The sequence below is a fragment of the Puma concolor genome, chromosome E1 (genome assembly GCF_028749965.1).
Source record: "Puma concolor isolate L17-30 chromosome E1, mPumCon1.1.hap2, whole genome shotgun sequence".
NCBI lineage: Eukaryota > Metazoa > Chordata > Mammalia > Carnivora > Felidae > Puma > Puma concolor.
Window position 1 is genome coordinate 38070815 of NC_141680.1, and position 18536 is coordinate 38089350.

Sequence of the window (18536 nt, forward strand, 5' to 3'; positions counted from 1 at the left end):
CCAAGCTGTCAGCGCAGAGTCCGATGCAGGGCTCAAACTCACGAACTGCGAGATGATGACCTGAGCCGAAGTTGGACGCTCAACCGACTGAGCCACCCAGGCACCCCGGGTGTGCTGTTTTATAAACTTTTGGAGAAACAGGAGCCAGGTATGCCTCACATTAACCCTGTGTTTCTAGAATGTGTGGGCAAACCAAATCACCTATTGAACATTTCAGGGGATATTATATGGTCCCTGTAAGAACTTGGGAGGCATATCTTTGTTTTAAAAAGTTACATTAAATAAACTAAAAAGAAAGAGACATTTCATAATCCTACACATATTTTCAAGACTGTTGTCTGTAGAGAAAAATCTCTCTGTTGGACACCCTTCCCTGAATTAGCCAATTTGAACTGATTCCATGGGAAGTATTTTACAACTCCGTAAATTGTAGGTAACTGATTGGCAAGGAATTTCTGTCTGATCTGATAGAGGTTGGACTATTTTGCCTCCTTTCCTTGTGGAAGAAAAAGCAGTTTTGCGTCCATTTGCAATTTCTTTCAACGTTCTTTTTTATCAGACAAATTGTGCTGTTTTTTTGGAACCAGCTGAACCATCTGACTGACTGGCTCCCTACTGAGTGACATAAAATCTTTAACATGCGTTCATTTTTTTTTTTTTTAATTTTTTTTTCAACGTTTTTTATTTATTTTTGGGACAGAGAGAGACAGAGCATGAACGGGGGAGGGGCAGAGAGAGAGGGAGACACAGAATCGGAAACAGGCTCCAGGCTCCGAGCCATCAGCCCAGAGCCTGACGCGGGGCTCGAACTCACGGACCGCGAGATCATAACCTGGCTGAAGTCTGACGCTTAACCGACTGCGCCACCCAGGCGCCCCAACATGCGTTCATTTTTATATCTGTAGGAGACTCATGCTTTTCCTTTCCTTAGAAAATTCTCTTAACATTTCTTTCAGTTTTTTATGCATACAAATGCACGTTTGACACGATTATAGTCATAGCCTTTGCAATTTTTTGTTGTTGTTGCTTACTACTGTTGGGTTAAACACCATTTTTTTTAATGTTTATTTATTTTTGAGGGAGAGAGAGACAGAGTGTGAGCAGGGGAGGGGCAGAGAGAGAGGGAGATACAGAATCAGAGGCAGGCTCCAGGCTCCGAGCTGTCAGCACAGAGCCCAATGTGGGGCTCGAACTCACAAGCCGTGAGAGATCATGATCCGAGCTGAAGTCAGATGTTCAACCGACTGAGCCACCCAGGCGCCCCCAAACACCGTTTTATATTGCTATAAACCATATGATTATTGGTTTCCTTTTTGTTGTAATAAGTGATTCTACCATAATTTACTTCACCATTCTATACTCATTGAATATTTAAGTCAATCATTAAACAATTTTGTAAAAAGCAAAGATTCAAGGGGCACCTGGGTGGCTCAGTCAGTTAAGTGTCAGGTCACGTTCTCCTGGTCCGTGAGTTTGAGCCCCGCGTCAGGCTCTGTGCTGACGCCTCGGAGCCTGGAGCCTGCTTTGGATTCTGTGTCCCCCTCTCTCGCTGCCCCTCCCTTGCTCATGCTGTGTGTGTGTGTGTGTGTGTGTGTGTGTGTGTGTGTCTCAAAAATAAATACACATTAAAAAAAAATTTTTTTTAATTAAAAGATAAATAAAAAGCAAAGATTCTGCGTGACCATAACTGCTTGTAAGTCCCACTACATTTTTCTGGGCCTCGATTTCCTCTTCTAATTCTTTTTTTTTTTTAAGTGTATTTTATTTATTTTGAGAGAGAGAGAGAGCAAGCAGAGGAGGGGCAGAGAAAGGGAGAGAGAGAATCCTAAGCAGGCTCTGCACTGCCAGCACAGAGCCCGACGCGGGGCTCGATCTCATGAACCATGAGATCGTGACCTGAGCCGAAACCAAGAGTCAGATGCTTAACGGACTGAGCCCCCTCCACCCCCGGGCGCCTTTCAATTTCGTCTTCTAAACACAAGAGAAATACCGGGTGGCCTGTAAGATCTCTTCTGATTGAAAAAGAACTCTGATTCTGTGACTCTCAGACCTTGCAGACTTAAAGCAAAAAAACAGAACAGAACCAAAACCAAAACCTGGGGTATGAGAAAAAAAAAAAAGGTTTTCTAAGAATCTTTGTCTCATTTCCACTCCCGACGCCATCGTCCCTGGTACAGATACCAAGACTTGCTTTGTGGTTGTGTGTGTGTGTGTGTGTGTGTGTGTTTTTAAGTTTTTTATTTTGTTTGTTTTGCTCTGTTGAGAGAACGAGAGACAAAGAGTGAGCGGGGGAGGGGCAGAGAGAGAGAGGGAGACACAGAATCTGGAGCAGGCTCCAGGCTCTGGGCTGTCGGCACAGAGCCGGACGCGGGGCTCGAACTCACAAACTGTGAGATCATGACCTGGGCCAAAGTCGGTCGCTTCACCGACTGAGCCCCCCAGGTGTCCCATACCAAGACTTCCTTTGACTGGTACAGGCAGAAGCAGGACTTTCTTTGTTCCCCCATCAACTACTGAGAGGAAGAGTCCCAAACTGAGAAGGAGCCTGTGTGTCAACTGGAGAGCAGACACCATTTTGAGGGGCAACTGTCTTACTATTTAGTCAGGTGGGTGCCTTGGGAACAAAAAGACCGTGAAAACAAATTTCATACCTGTGCCTGCAGTCTCTCCCTTGGGCACTTCTGCCTCTGAGTTTGAGTTTCAGGGGAGGGGACGCGGTCCAACTTTTCCGACGACTGAAGGAGGCTCAACACGCTGCTTCAACCTTTCACACCCAGGCCCAGAAAAACCCTCGGTGTTTGCCTCAGGGATCTTTCTGTTTGGGGTTTGCCTGGCACAAATCACGGATGCTTTCTGATTTCCTGGCCGTCCCTCCAGCCCTGGAGGGGATGCTTTGCTCTACAGTGGGGGCACTTCTACTGTTTCACCCCCTTGTCAGCACCCCTGAAAGGACAGGGGTGCCAGGCTCTGGCCTATTAGCTCCCACTGTGGCCAACCCTCTCGTAAATAACCAGTTGTCAGGGATTTTAATGGAAACCCTCTGGAAGTTGTAAATCTTTGCCGCTCCCTCCCGCATCCTTTCCCTCACTTCCATCACAATATCACTCCAGAGGGACCTCAGACCAAAGCCCGAGCTTGGCAGAGTAGATTGGTGGGACACTGGGGGAAAGAAAGAGGCCGGAAGGGGGAGGGAAACAGAGCCGGGGCGGTTGGTCTTAGGGAAGCATCTGCTCTTGGCCAGTTGATGACTGGTCACCTGGGCCTCCAGGGCCCTGGAGGTGGGGAGGGGCGCGATAGCCCAGGGCCACCTGGAGGGAAGGGGGACCCAGGGAAGAGGTAGAGGATAGGATGGCAGGGAGGTTTCTGGAAGAGCAGCAGATGGGCCCCTGGTTTCACCTCAGGCCCTCCAGCGTGAATTTAAGCATCACTGACCAGGCTTTCATTGTCCACTTGGGGCTAAGCCATGCCTTTGCCTCTAGGCTCCTGCCTGGGCAGATCAGCTGGTAAAGGGACAGGGTCCTGTGCCGGAGGAAAACTTCCTCCAGCAACTTAGGTCAAAAGGTTAACAGTTTATTTACAGGCATATGAGAGCACTCGGTCGGGAGTAACTGTACAAACAGCTAGGCGTAAAGGTTTATTATGTATCAGTTTTATAAGGGAGGGGGTTGGGGGGGTGATTAGGGCTTCAAAATGGGCTTCTGATGAGGCTTGTTTACACAATTTTTGGAATGTCCAAGTGTCCAGGAACAGAGCCTCCCTGGGGACATAGGGGGCGTGTCAGGGAGAGGGGCAACGGACTGTTGTAAAGCTCTGCTTTATTCAGATAAGGGATCAGAGGGCAGCACGAAGTCTCAGGCGCATGGATTGGACACAATGTTCCCAATGAATCTGCTAAAACCTTCATCCTCTCGGAAACTCTCCGGGACTAACTCCACATCCTCCACAGCAGCGAGGAGGATCTTGCCTCTTCCACTAGTCCTTTTGATTACGGCTTCTCTGGGAAGGGCCTGTGTCTCCTCTGTCTCCCCTCAACCGAGGGAAGAGAACTCTATCCTCAGCGTGAGAGTCAATGTTGCAGAGTCTTACCTAAGTCTTACTCCTTGGGACTGAACAATCCTTTCCCGCAGGAGCAGCTACATTTCAGGAACATCAACTCAAGCATCTGGAAGTCTGCAGAATGAAGAACAATGGATATAGGCAACAAGAAATCCCCGGCGCCATCCATAAGGGAGTTTCCTAAGAACACTGTGGTTCAGGAATTTTATTTATTTTTTTTAAAAGTGCTTTTTAAAGTTTATTCATTCATGTCGAGAGAGAGCGCGCACGAGACAGAGCAAGCGGGGGAGGGACAGAGAGAAAGAGGGAGAGAGAGAATCCCAGGTGGGCTCCATGCTGACAGCGGAGAGCCCCATTTGGGGCTCGAACTCACCGCCCGTGAGGTCATGACCTGAGCCGACCAACTGACCCACGCCCCCCCCCCCCCGCCCCCTTCAGGAGTTTTAAATCGATCCTTTGGTCTTTCCCCAATCCTGAACGAACCCAGGTAGAAACAGAGCTCTACTGGCCGCCAACCCTTTCCAGGCCCGCAGGAGTCTGGGCTGACACAGGCGGAAACGGAAGGAAACCACGATCATGTGAATCCAGTCATTACTCTGATTCCCCCGCCTGCCAGAGGACAGTCAGAATGTAGCTGTGCGAAGCCCAGACCCCGGAGCCCTGCGCAGCCGCCTCTCTCGGCCAGGGGCTCGTTCGGTAGAAGGGCCACGACCCCCCCACTCTCTGAGATGTCATGATTCAGTAAGCCAGAGCGGTTCCTTGCAGGTTTGCGGTTTCTACTGTTGGAGAAGCTAAACCCGGAGAGATGATGTCAACTGCCCATGATTACACATGCCTGAGATCTTGACTTGGGTCTCAATCCAATGCTGTCTGCGCGGCTCCCCTCTGGTCCCGGCTTCGGCTATTCACCCCTCCCAGAGCGCCAGAGGACGAGACCGCCCCCCTCGGTGCACCCCACTCGCCCCCTCCCCCTCCCCCTCCCGGGCAGCTGGAGCTTCCGAGGCAGACAATTCGGATCCGCTCGGCCCCGAGGCTCCAGCTGCGCCTGCGCACGAAGCCCCGACGCCCCGACGGCGCGGGCGGGGGAGGGCGGGGACCCGCGCAGGGCTAGCAGTGGAGCCGCCCCGAGCGCGAGGAGCGCGGCCCAAGCGTCCTCCGCGTCTCCCGGGACGACCTCGGGCGCTGGCCTCTCAGAGCAAAGGGGCGGTTAATTGGATTGGGGGGGGTGGGGGCACGGCCGCCTGCCGCTGGGGCCAATCGAAGACCTGGAAAGCCCTATATGCAAATATATGCGGGCTGGGCGCACCCCAAGTTAGGAGGAGCGCGGGTTGGGCTTAAGGGTTGTGGGGCAGCCAATGGGACCTTGTCTCCTTAAGTCTTTTGAGGAGGGGGCCCGAAAGTGTGGCTGCGAACGATACGCGCAGCAGAGCGGGGGCAAGACGGGGAGATAGGAATTGCGGGTAAGAGCCCCCCAAACCCGATGCTGGCCCTAGATCGCGGCCTCCCCACGGAAAACCTGGTTCTTCATACCCCCGAAGTCCCCCTCGGTGCCCAGTTCACCAGGGTTACTCCTTCTGTCCTTCCTGGTGGCTCTCTATGGCCAACGCCACTCGCCCTCCCAGTCCCTGCCCCCCCTTGGCGCCGCAGCTCATCTCTTCCCAGCTCCGTACTGGCGTTCACCCCGGAAATACCCTCGCTCCCTTTCTCATCCTCAAGACCCCGATGCCAGGACCTTGCCCTCACTCTCTTCCTTTTCTAGCTCCATACCCCCTTCCTGTCCCCGCTTCTCACCCGAACCTGGGGCACCCTCACTTCCTGCCCTGGATTTCCCAAACCCCGCCCAGGGAGCTGTCCCTTAGATATCGGAGATCCCTGGGAATCGCCAAACTTTCTCTGCCTCCTCCTGCCCCATCGCTGGGCCTTTCTCCTGGTCACCTTTCTTCCTTTGCCTGGAGAAACCTTCCAGAAAGACACTTCTGTTTTGGATAGCCAGCACAGCCCTCAACAAATGCCCCTGTCCCTCCTTTTCAGCTCCCCCCTTTCCAGTTCCTATTTCTCACCTCCCGAGGGAGAATTCTTCTAGGCTTGAGGAATGTTCTCCTTTGGGATTTGAACCCTAGGAAAGATGTAACTCACATTTGGGAATGACATGGGAAGGGAGCTCACCTTTACTAAGCACCGGTATGTACCAGGCTCTTCATTCAGTAAGTTATTTAATAGATACACCAATCCTGCTGTTATATTTTCATTTTACATAGCTTTTATTTTAAGCCAAGCACTGCTTTAAGAGCATTATAAATGTTAACTCATTTCATCTTTAAATTTTTTTTTTCCAACGTTTATTTATTTTTGGGACAGAGAGAGACAGAGCATGAACGGGGGAGGGGCAGAGAGAGAGGGAGACACAGAATCGGAAACAGGCTCCAGGCTCTGAGCCATCAGCCCAGAGCCTGACGCGGGGCTCGAACTCACGGACCGCGAGATCGTGACCTGGCTGAAGTCGGACGCTTAACCGACTGCGCCACCCAGGTGCCCCTACTCATTTCATCTTTAAATAACGCCCCAAGATAGATATTATTTTCCTCATGAGGAAACTGAGGTACAAAGAAACTCAGTTTCTCACCCACAGTCACCCACTAGGAAGTAGAGCTGGGGTCTGGATCCAGATCCATCTGTCTTTGCTGGTGATGCAGAGTATTGTGCAGAAAATGGCTGGGCGTGAGCCTGCCCTGAACAATGCATCTTCCCCCCAGTTTCTGGCAGAGCAAAAAATGGAATCTGAGTCAGCAAGATTCTGAGTGTTTCCAGAGAATATGGCTGGTCACTCTCAGCACTTCTTACTGGCACAGCCCTTACGCAGTTGAGTGCCCCCATCCCTCCCTTGTTAATCCACATCTTGCTGAGAACCCATTTAGTCCCTGGGCTGAAATTCCAAGGGTGGCTAGAATGAAAAGGCAAAAGTTCATAAAAAGCATCTCAATTTATTCTGCCTGCATCAAAGCTCAAAGCACTTAAAAATTGTTTTTAATGTTTATTTTATTTTTGAGAAAGAGAGAGACAGAGCACAAGCAGGAGAAGGGCAGAGAGACAGGGAGACACAGAATCCGAAGCAGGCTCCAGGCTCTGAGCTGTCAGCACAGAGCCCGACGCGGGGCTCGAACCCACAAGCAATGAGATCATGACCTGAGCTGAAATCGGCGCTCAACTGACTGAGCCACCCAGGCGGCCCGCACTTTTCTTTTTAAAATATATATTTATTTATCTTTGAGAGAGAGTGTGTGAGTGGGGGAAGGGCAGAGAGAGAGGGAGACACAGAATCCGAAGCAGGCTCCAGGCTCTCAGCTGTCAGCACAGAGTTGGACGCGGGGCTCGAACCCACAAACCGTGAGATCATGACCTGAGCTGAACTTGGATACTTAACTGACTGCGCCACCCAGGCACCCCAAAGCACTTTTCTAGATGTGAAGTTTTTATATTCTGGTGGTCCGGTAATCACAGAAAAGATAGGGAATAAAAGATAGGGAATGAAGGTGAACCTGAAAGCAATGTAACATTGTGTGTCAATGACACTAAAAAAAAAAAAAATAAAAAAAAAAAATAAAAGGAATGAGGGAGGCGATATTACCTGGCTTCTTATGACATACAAAATCAAAGAGGCAAAGCTGAAAGCAAGATCCAGAGATCTAACCTCCCCATCTTCCCCAACCTACTTTCAACCTTTTCCAATGCTTCTGGTAGAGGAATGAGGACTCAAAGTTGTAAAAGGGAGGAGGTGCAGGAAACATATTATTTGGGAGAAGAGAAGGTAGTCATCCGGCAGACACAGCAGGATGGCCCTTCAGTGCCATATGTAATTTTACAGACAAAGTAAAGTCCAGACTCTGAAGGTCGGGATGAAAAAACTTAGTTACAACTTTAAACATGCTCCATGATCTGTTCGTAACCACCAAATAATTCTTTTCTCCAATGTATTGACACCCATATTAATTCCGCCTTGCCAAAGAAAGTGCTAGATATTTTCCGTGCACCTCTAGGGGGAAGAAGAGGAGTCAGCATGTATAGTCTTTCAGAAGTGGAAACGCTCCCTTGCTGTGAGATTTTTCCAAATAATCTGCAATGTGTTTGCATGAAGCCATCCCAGGGCTCATTCCCTCCCCCTGGTGGCCAATGAAGGGCATTTTCATGCTGTCTAGCCAGATTTGGTCGGCTTTGCCTGGCGTGGAAGCTTCTCCAAGATCAAACCCCACACTAAAATGAGAGGAAACATCACTGTTTGTAAATGGTCTTAACTGTCCTCTTTGGAAAGGTGAACTAAATGTTTCTTGCGTCATTATGTAAAACCGAAGATGGTATTTACTCTGTTTGCTACGTTAGCACAAGTCAGTTGCCTTAAACGTTCTCCAAAGCGCTTAGTCCGCATTGCCTGTCCATTCACCTGGCGTAATGGAAAGATGAGCAGAGGGTTCAGTAGCCAGGGCTTTGGTCCTGGCCCTTCTGACTCGCTCTCTGGCTTTGTGCAAGTCCCCTCCTCTAGCTGGCAGGGGCATTTCCAAACTTCCAAAAAGCAAACAGTTTCAACTAGGTATTCTCATGGTCCCTCCCAGCTGTAATATTGAGGAATTCAGTAAGAGCTGAGAAAGTGTTCCAGGGGTGCCTGGGTGGCTCAGTCGGTTAAGCGTCTGACTCTTTTTTTTTTTTTTTTTTTTTTAGTTATTTAATTAATTTACCTCCAAGTTAGTTAGCATATGGTGCAACCATGATTTCAGGAGTAGATTCCTTAATGCCCCTTATCCATTTAGCCCATCTCCCCTCCCACAACCTCTCCAGTAACCCTCTGTTTGTTCACCATATTTATGAGTCTCTTCTGTTTTGTCTCCCTCCCTGTTTTTATATTATTTTTGCTTCCCTTCCCTTATATTCATCTGTTTTGTATCTTAAATTCCTCATACGAGTGAAGTCATATGATATTTGTCTTTCTCTGACTGACTGATTTCGCTTAGCCTCACGACTTCCAGTTCCATCCACACAGTTGCAAATGGCGAGATTTCATTCTTTTTGATTGCTGAGCAATACTCCATTGTCTATATATACCACATCTTCTTTATCCATTCATCTGCCAATGCACGTTTGGGCTCTTTCCATACTTTGGCTATTGTCGAGAGAAGTGTATGACTTTTTTTTTTTTTTTTTTTTTTGGTGCAAAAAGGTGATTTTATTAAAGCATGGGGACAGGACCCATGGGCGGGAAGAGCTGCTTATTCTATTTTTTTGGTGAAGTGTCTGGCTCTTGATCTCAGCTCAGGTCTTGATCTCAGCGTCATGAGTTCAAGCCCTGTGTCGGGCTCTGCACTGGGTGTGAGGCTACTTTAAAAAAAAAAAAAAAAAGTAATAATTACAGCCCAAATAAGAGCCCACGTACAACGTGGACTTTGGTGACGAGAAGGGCAGGAAACAGAGAAAATAAATACAAACTCGAAACAGTAGACTTGTTCCCAGGTTATGGCAAATCTGGGGAGATCCAGGCCCTTAATGGAGGTGGGAATTTGGAAGCAGTTGGCTTTAAGGAAAATGGGACCAACTGATTGTTAAGGGACTGAGGTCACCAAAACCGCTTCTGGGAGCTGGGAGACCAGTCGCTTCACTTTCCGGTCACACCGTTTATGAGTGATCAGCTGAGAGGGAAAGGCGGCGTGTGGCGTGTAGAAGAGAGATAGGCTGTGGAACCCCAGCTATGTCTCCTGCCTTTGCCCCTCTGTGCCTCAATCTTCTCATCTGTAATGGAGGCAAGAGAATATCTATGACCTGATGGTCTGCTGAGACAGTACATATGGATAGAAAATGCTTCAGTACAATGTAAATGCTTAGTTACGTGGTAAGTAGGTTGTAAAAGTAGCTACGGTTACGCATGAGTGACACGAAGTGTTGTAAGTGCCCTCTTCAACCCAAGGCCAGTGCTTGAAAAACTGCTATTTATCTAATGCTCACAACAGCGCTTCTATTATATAGATGAGGAAAACGAACGGTAAGCTAAATGAGTCCATGAATCTATTCATTCTTCCAGTCTGATCATTCGGGAAGCTTATAACCCTCTGGTATCTGCCAGACCCGGTAGTAGGAGTTGAGCATTCACAGACACGGTCTTTTCCATCAGGGAGGTCACAGTCCAGGGCCACATAGCTGGTGCTGACAGGTAGCCTTTAGTGAGCACTTACTCTGCGCCTGGCACTGTCCTAAGCACTTTGTATTGTATTTTTTTTTCAACGTTTTTATTTATTTTGGGGACAGAGAGAGACAGAGCATGAATGGGGGAGGGGCAGAGAGAGAGGGAGACACAGAATCGGAAGCAGGCTCCAGGCTCCGAGCCATCAGCCCAGAGCCTGACGCGGGGCTCAAACTCACGGACCGAGAGATCGTGACCTGGCTGAAGCCGGACGCTTAACCGACTGCGCCACCCAGGCGCCCCACACTTTGTATTGTATTAACTCCTTTTAATTTCCGTAACTGGCTGGGGCAAACCATTTTACAGATGGGGAAACTAAGGCAGAAGGGGAAATGAAATACATTGCCCGAGGTCACGCGACTAGAACGTGGCAGAGCCGGGATTTCAATCCAGGCAGACAGGCTCCAGAATCTGAGTTCTCAGCGACTTCTCTTAGCAGGTGACTTAAAGTCACGTCTCTCACTGCAGCGGCCCTCACGCCAGGATGTACGTATATCTCGGGATGCCAGCAGCTCCCCTTCACCCTTTTCTATTCTCCTTAGCCCCGTCCTTCGAATTTGCTGCCTCTCCTTCTCTAGTTCCACCAGACTGCGAGACTCCTTTTGACACCCAAATTGTTGGGCAGGAGAGAAGGGAGTGGCTGCTGGCACTGGGTAAGAGGAGACTGGTAGAGTCCAGTAAGACCTGAGACTCTCTGGAGGAAGCAGCTTCTGTTCTTTTTTTTTTTTTTTCCAACGTTTATTTATTTTTGGGACAGAGAGAGACAGAGCATGAACGGGGGAGGGGCAGAGAGAGGGAGACACAGAATCGGAAACAGGCTCCAGGCTCTGAGCCATCAGCCCAGAGCCTGACGCGGGGCTCGAACTCCCGGACCGCGAGATCGTGACCTGAGCTGAAGTCGGACGCTTAACCGACTGCGCCACCCAGGCGCCCCAGCAGCTTCTGTTCTAACTCACAGCTGCTTGGGGGCCAGAGAGATGCCAGAAGAGGGCAGGCAAATCCAGATGTCAAGGGCGCCCGGCTTGCGGCCCGGAGAGAAATGACCTGGACGTACGAAAATGTTTCCTCTCTCTTCATGCTACTGTGAGAAAAATAACAGCACAGGCGCAGCTGTTTTGTGACTCTGGTGTCACGGAGACCACAGGGACGGGACTGGGGCAGGTCGAAAAATAGCTAATGAGGGAGGCATTATTTGGCTCTGGCGGATTTCTGGCATGAAGCACTGGGGACCTACTTTTCCAAAAGCGACAGAAATCTGGATTTTTAGGAGAAATCCACATTTCCTACGTATTGGCAACTCCTTTATGTACCTGTTCTTGCTAAGTTTTACTTATTTGTTTTGAGAGCGCGCGCATGCGCGCCTGCAGGGGAGGGGCAGAGAGAGAGAGAGAGAGAGAGAGAGAGGGAAAGAGAATCCCAAGCAGGCTCCGCTCTGTCAGGCTGTTAGGGCAGAGCCTGGTGCCACGGTCGAGTTCATGAACCGTGACGTCAGGACCTGAGCCGACACACCAAGAGCTGGACGCCTAACTGGCTGAGTCACCAGGCACCCCAGCAACGACTTCTATTTAAAAAAAATTTTTTTTAACGTTTATTTATTTTTGAGACAGAGAGACAGAGCATGAACGGGGGAGGGGCAGAGAGAGAGGGAGACACAGAATCGGAAGCAGGCTCCAGGCTCTGAGCCATCAGCCCAGAGCCCGACGCGGGGCTCGAACTCACGGACCGAGAGATCGTGACCTGAGTTGAAGTCGGACGCCTAACCGACTGAGCCACCCAGGCGCCCCTACTTCTATTTAAAACTATAACAACTACACACTGTGGTGGGCCAAGTAAACATTTCTGCAGGTGGATTCAGCATGTGACTCCAGGCACCCCCCCCCCCGCCCCCCCCCTTCCTCCCCCTGGCAAACTTTGAGCACCGTATTCTCTATCAGGAACCTTTGAGAGAAGTCAGCGGGATTTAGCCTTGGGGAGGAAACAGGACGGAGAGGGCTGGGGGAGGAGGAAGCTGGGAGACCAAAGGCAAAGCAAAAATAGACACGTGGGGCATCGACTGCTCTCCGCCACCTTGCACCTGACTCAAGCACCATTCAACTGGCTCTCGGGTCATAGATAGCCTAGAATACAGGGGAAAGGCAGGTGGGAACCAATGCGGTGGCGATCAGTTCCCTGACAAGTGCAAGGGTTCGGTTCCCTGGTCCATGTGCCTGAGGCCCTCTGGGACAAGAGGAAACAGAATTTGATCTTGTTGTTGTTGTTGTTGTTTTTCTCTTTGAGGCAGGCAGACAGCAGCAGCCATGACTTGTTCTTACCACTTGGGCAAGGACTCGAAAGACAGCAGAGACAACTCGCGACTCCAGAGGCCACGTTCAGGGTCAGTTTTGTCTCCTCGAGTTAACATTAACCTTTGGGTAAACGGAGCCACTCCTCCACGGCTTGGTAAACAGAAGCCGTTGCGGAGGGCTAGGGGAGCGGAACGGGCCGTTTATCTGAAATCAAGGGAGCAGCCCCAGGTCAATATTTCACATACCTCGGTCCTCTTGGACTTTGCCAAGAATGTGCCTGTCCACTGGGCAACACGGGCTCACAAGGCCCAGGTTTCGTCGGGTGGTTGTGCCGAGTACAACTCTGTCTCCCCTTTTCAGGTGTCACCATAACTGGGCTTGGGAATAAGTGACAGCCCCCCTTCGGCAAGAGAGAAACCAGGGGCAGTCCCTGGCTGACTTAATAATTCTGCCCTTCCTTTTGGCGACGGCTGTGAGCTTTCAGTGTGATGGTGGGTGTGATGATTCTCTGAAAACACTAAAGAAGTACACACATATAAGGGAGGCTTTTTTTTTTAATTTTTTAACGTTTATTTATTTTTGAGAGAGAGGGAGAGACAGAGCACGAGTGGGGGAGAGGCAGAGAGAGAGGGAGACACAGAATCGGAAGCAGGCGCCAGGCTCCGAGCCATCAGCACAGAGCCCGACGGCGGGGCTCGAACCCACAAACCGCGAGATCATGACTTGAGCCGAAGTCCGACACTCAACCGACGGAGCCACCCAGGAGGGCGGCTTTATTACTGAGTTATTCATACGCAGCCTCCAAGTTAGAGCCCTCTACTCCCCAATTTTGGTGTGGGAAAGGGGCAGAGAGACACAGAAGGATGCAGTAATGTTAAAAATGTGGCGACAGGTACAAAAAATTGTCTAGAATTAGCAAGTTTGGGTATGGAGGGAAAGTGATTCCCATGAGATTATGTGAGTTGGTGAGCCAGCTGTTATGGTATATTGCTGGAGGTAGGCCAAATTGTTGGGAGTCCCTCTGGGAAACAACATGGAAGATAGATAGGTAGACAGATAAAATAAAACTAGAAGCTTTCCGATTCTGTGTCTCCCTCTCTTTCTGCCCCTCCCCTGTTCATGCTCTGTCTCTCTCTGTCCCAAAAATAAATAAAAAACGTTGAAAAAAAAATTAAAAAAAAAACAAAACTAGAAGCTAATTTCTATATTAACCTAGTAATCCTGGCTCCAGATATATACCTTACCGTGTCCTTTTCTAAACTTCCTTTAATGTTATATTATGTCATTACTAATAATATGTTATAATAAGTTATAATAAACACATTAATACATTTTTTAAAAACCAAAGCGTTTATGAGGGAAGAACAGGTGGTAGGTAGGAAGGGCATCAAAGGACAGGGGTTGCAATGGTGAGAAGGTTGGCAGGGATTTGGAGGTAAAGAGGGGAAGGGCCCCAGAAGATTGGCTTTATGGTCATAGAAATCTTGGAGGTGAAGGTGATGAATCCGTTCATTGGATCTGGGCTGTTCTGGGTCACCCCAAGCAAACTAAGCACATTCCTAAGGATTATTGAAACAAAGGCATTAAAAATCATTTGAAAACCTTGGGGCGCCTGGGTAGCTCAGTCGGTTAAGTGTCCGATTTCGGCCCAGGTCATGATCTCGCAGTTCGTGAGTTCGAGCCCTGCGTCGGGCTCTGTGCCGACAGCTCAGAGCCTGGAGCTGCTTCAGATTCTGTGTCTCCCTCTCTCTCTGACCCTCCCCTGCTTGTGCTCTGTCTCCGTGTCTCTCTCTCTCTCCTAAAAATAAATAATTAAAAAATAACATTAAAAAATATTGAAATTCCCAGCAAACAACGAAGAAGTCATCATGGGGAAGGAGGAGGGACAAGAGCTCTGTTGGACTTCCTTAGTGATATTTTACCGTTTGGTCTTGTTTTTACGTTGAATCGCAGGGGGCCGGAGACACTGTAGCCTTTTCTGTGGTTGGGATCTCGGAAGGGTTCCCTCTGGCCCTGAGCTTGGTATGTGCTCAGTCAGCTACAAATTGACCCTGTGCTCCTCTCCCTTTGCATTCACAGTCAGGCAGCAGGTTGGGCTTGGGACGTTCAGTGTCGTGGGGAGCCAGTTAACGGACCTCCTCAGAGCGCCTCATCTACACCCACTGGGACTAACTCCCTCAGCTAGGAAGGCTTAGGCCTTGGTTCCGAGGCTGTCTCCAGGCACTCGCTCACTTTAATAAGATTGTTTACCAGGTGCCACGCATAGCTTCTCAGCCTACTCCTGAAAAATCCCAGGAGGGCAAAACCAAAGCCAGGATTGGCTGAGCGAGTCCCCAAGGTCAGCGTCAGTGGCAAAAGGTGGAATCGGCTCTCTCCCTGAGCTGGCACCCACCGTGGAGGTGGGGTGGCATTTTATAAACTGCAGTCTGTCCCCTGGTCTCTGAGTGGGTCTCCCACCCGCATGAGCAAGGGAGGGGGTCCCCCTGCAGGTGGATTCAAGTAACTGCCGCTCCTTCTGCCCTCTCTCCAGGGTGGGCCGGGATTTGCCCCCAGCCTCCTCCCAGGCTGGGGAGATGCTCCGGTGCCTGCCTTTGGAGGCCGAGGAAGGGGCAGACTCAGAAGAGCAGGAGGACAGCTCCCCAGAAGAGTCGAAAGAAATCGTCACCCTGGTTTTCATGAGCGAGAACGCTGGGGTACCAGAGAGGCTTCAGAATGCCCCGCAGCAAGGCAAGAAGAAGAGGAAGAAAAAAAGGTTAGGACCAAAAGATGGGGAATGGGGGTCCGTGTTGTTGGGAGCAGAGGGGACCTGGAAGGAAGGGGGCCTTGGCCGCTAATGAGAGGGTAAAAGACGCTGTCAAAATCGCACCCCTTTCGGTTCAGATGGAAAGGATCCACGTGATGACCTGTTTCATAGAACCAAACGATGGTGTTTGTAATCTTAACCACACTTTGTCCTAATCGTCATTCTGTTTGTTGTTTAGCATGCCTTTTTTTTTTTTTTTTTTTTTAATTGTGCGGAGAGAGTCAGTTTCCTTGTTTTAAGGAAGTGCTTCTTGCCTTGGGAACTTAGTACATTTAAAGAAAATTTTAAGGTGTATTTATTTTTGAGAGAGAGGGAGAGACAGAGCACGAGTGGGAGAGAGGCAGAGACAGAGGGAGACACAGAATCGGAAGCAGGCTCCAGGCTCTGAGGTGTCGGGGCTCGAACCCACAAACCGCGAGATCATGACCTGAGCTGAAGTCGGACACTTAACCGACTGAGCCCCTCGGGTGCCCCAGTACATTTTAAAAATAACAAGACTGATGCCGATTTCTGGGATCCGACTGTGGCTTCTGTGTTCTCGTTCCCATTTAATATTCTGTCATGCTTCGCCTCTTTTGGGGAAAATGGATCAGTCCTCAGACTCACTGATGTGTGACAGCTTGTCCACTTTCTAACTCACAACTTCCGTTAGTGGGGGCAGGGGAGGGGGGAAGGCAAGAGGTGGGCGACCATGAAGTAATTTGGCCGAAAAGATTTTTACTTCCTGCTCCTGATGGGCCGCTGGAGTCAAAGGATTGAGGAGGCAAGGTTCATAGGAAGCCAAAGCAGAATTCGTTGCAACCACAATGCAGAATTTCGACCTCGTGGGCTGAGTAATGGTAGCGCCCGTGTTTTTTCTGCCTCTCTGCAATCCTTTGGATTCGTGTCTTCAGTAGGGGTGTAGTCAAACCAGGCTGGGTACGACTGAGTAGGCTTGGACCCGCCTGGGGTGGGATGCTTCTGGGTGCGGCCACGTGTTCTGGCAAGTGCGTCTGTCTCTGTCTTGCTGCTTTCCTTCTTCTCTTTTCCAGATGATTGGTGATCAATCTCTCCACCTGCCGATACGAGAGCGGTGAGCGCCTGCATTCGAGGGATCCACCATGGGGACCCAGTGGATTGCCCCCAAAGGGTTGGGAAGGGTCACTTGTATCTTTTTGGGGGTGAAAAGGGGGTGTCTCCAAATCCTCACGTTTCCTTCACCCAGCTCAGTTAACTATTCGAGGAAGGGAATCTCACTCCAAGAAAACGTGGGTTTTGACCATGGTGGTGCCATACTTCAGTTCTCTGTAGTTCTGATGTAGGATTCTTTGGGAATCCGTAGAAAAGGCAGGGGTTGGTCCTTGTTAGAGCAGAAGTTAGAGACTGGCAGCCTACAGACCCACGTTGGACTATAGAGAAGTGTTGTTGTCATTATATAATTCCGAGTTTGAATAAATTTCAGCCTGGTCCTGCCTTTCCTGGTCACTTGCAGGCACTTCTTCCTTTCCAGGCCTTTTTTTTTGTGTGTGTTTGCATTGGAGTGAGCTCCCAGTTCCAAATGCTAACAGGGACAGAGAAAGAAGGATGTGATAGCATATAAGTGTGGGTTTTTCTTTAATGTTTTATTTATTTTTGGGAGAGCGTGCACCCGCAGGGGAGGGGCAGAGAGAGAGGCGGACAGAGGATCCGAAGCAGGCTCCGAGCTGACGGCAGAGAGCCCGATGTGGGGTTCGAGCTCACGAGCCACGAGATCATGACCCTGGCTGAAGTCGGACGCTCAACCGACGGAACCGCCCAGGGGCCCCAGCCTATATGTGGTTTTGAAATGCACTGTATACTTTTTTTTCTGTTAGCTTCCTACTTAAGCTTGACTCTGGCTAATGTTAAGGATTAGTTTACATTCCCTGAACACAGAGTACTTAGTGTTTGGAGGAAGGCCAGAAGCCTACTTCCTGGCAAGGGAAAGCCAGGGCAGGTAAAACATTCTTCCCAGATAACCTTCTGTGGGGTTCACCGGGTATAGGCTGTATTCCTCAGTAGATCTCCCTGTTTCTTTCTTGGCAAAGGTATGTCCAGACCAGGCAAGATGGCTTCCAGTTCCAACGAGCTGAGGTGTCTCTCTTCAGCACATGGTCTGACATGGTCTGAGACCACCTAGAAACATAGCCTCCCCACCCCATGCTCCTTCCCCACTTCCGGGGCTAACAGGCCTTTCTTTCTCCAACTCCATGGCAGTGCGTAGGGCTGCCCAGCGGTATGGCCTTCGAGAGGGAGGGGAAACCAATGACTGGACTCTCTACTGGACAGACTACTCAGTGTCGCTGGAGAGGGTGATGGAAATGAAAAGTTACCAGGTATCTGGGGCAGAGCTGGCCCTCAGTATCAGTGTGGCATCTCTCCAGCGGGCTCCCACTTTTAGGACCGTCCACCAAGGGGATCTCATGGGTTCTCCCGTGGCCCCCATTATTCATGAACTCTGGCTTCCTTCACAGAAAATAAATCACTTCCCTGGGATGAGTGAAATCTGCCGAAAGGACTTGCTGGCCAGAAATATGAGCCGCATGTTAAAGATGTTCCCTAAGGATTTCCTCTTCTTCCCTAGGACCTGGTGTCTTCCTGCTGAGTAAGTGCCCACCTGTGCACCCTTCTCCACCCTCCACCCCCCAATTTACATTTCCGTCTTGCTCTTGATTCCCTGGTGCCACTTTCCCTTCCCAAAGGATCCCCCATCTATCGCTCTCCTTTTCAGGAAGCGAAGGGATAAAGGGTGTGTCCAAGGTTGAGAAAACACAAAGCTCTGCTATAAAAAATTAGATGACATCTCGGGGCTGGGTGCCTTGGAGCTTGTGCCTGTAGTTGGGATGAGAATGGGTTCTGACCCTGAACGCTGTTGATTTTGAACTTGTTCCAACCTCTTTTTTTTTTTTCAACGTTTTCATTTATTTTTGGGACAGAGAGAGACAGAGCATGAACGGGGGAGGGGCAGAGAGAGAGGGAGACACAGAATCGGAAACAGGCTCCAGGCTCCGAGCCATCAGCCCAGAGCCTGACGCGGGGCTCGAACTCACGGACCGCGAGATCGTGACCTGGCTGAAGTCGGACGCTTAACCGACTGCGCCACCCAGGCGCCCCAAACTTGTTCCAACCTCTTAAGTGTGCGGTTTCTGGATTTTGAAGGACCATGAACACTTCT

General features: G+C 49.9%; 1 protein-coding gene and 1 long non-coding RNA gene across 2 annotated transcripts in view; one reads left to right on the forward strand and one right to left on the reverse strand.

Moving 5' to 3' along the window:
• Positions 1–3621: 3621 nt before the first annotated feature.
• Positions 3622–4173, reverse strand: LOC147574297 (uncharacterized). Its single transcript, XR_015243726.1, has 2 exons — positions 4087–4173; positions 3622–3757 (listed from the first exon to the last, which is right to left on the reverse strand). It is a non-coding gene; the product is annotated as an uncharacterized LOC147574297 (long non-coding RNA).
• An 11889-nt stretch (positions 4174–16062) lies between these two features.
• Positions 16063–18536, forward strand: part of TTLL6 (tubulin tyrosine ligase like 6) — a 30229-nt gene continuing 27755 nt past the window's right edge. The window contains exons 1-3 of the mRNA XM_086687079.1: positions 16063–16436; positions 17579–17697; positions 17836–17966. Coding sequence (XP_086543205.1) covers positions 17677–17697; positions 17836–17966 — 152 coding nt within the window. The 5' untranslated portion in view covers positions 16063–16436; positions 17579–17676. The remainder of the gene's footprint in view (positions 16437–17578; positions 17698–17835; positions 17967–18536) is intronic.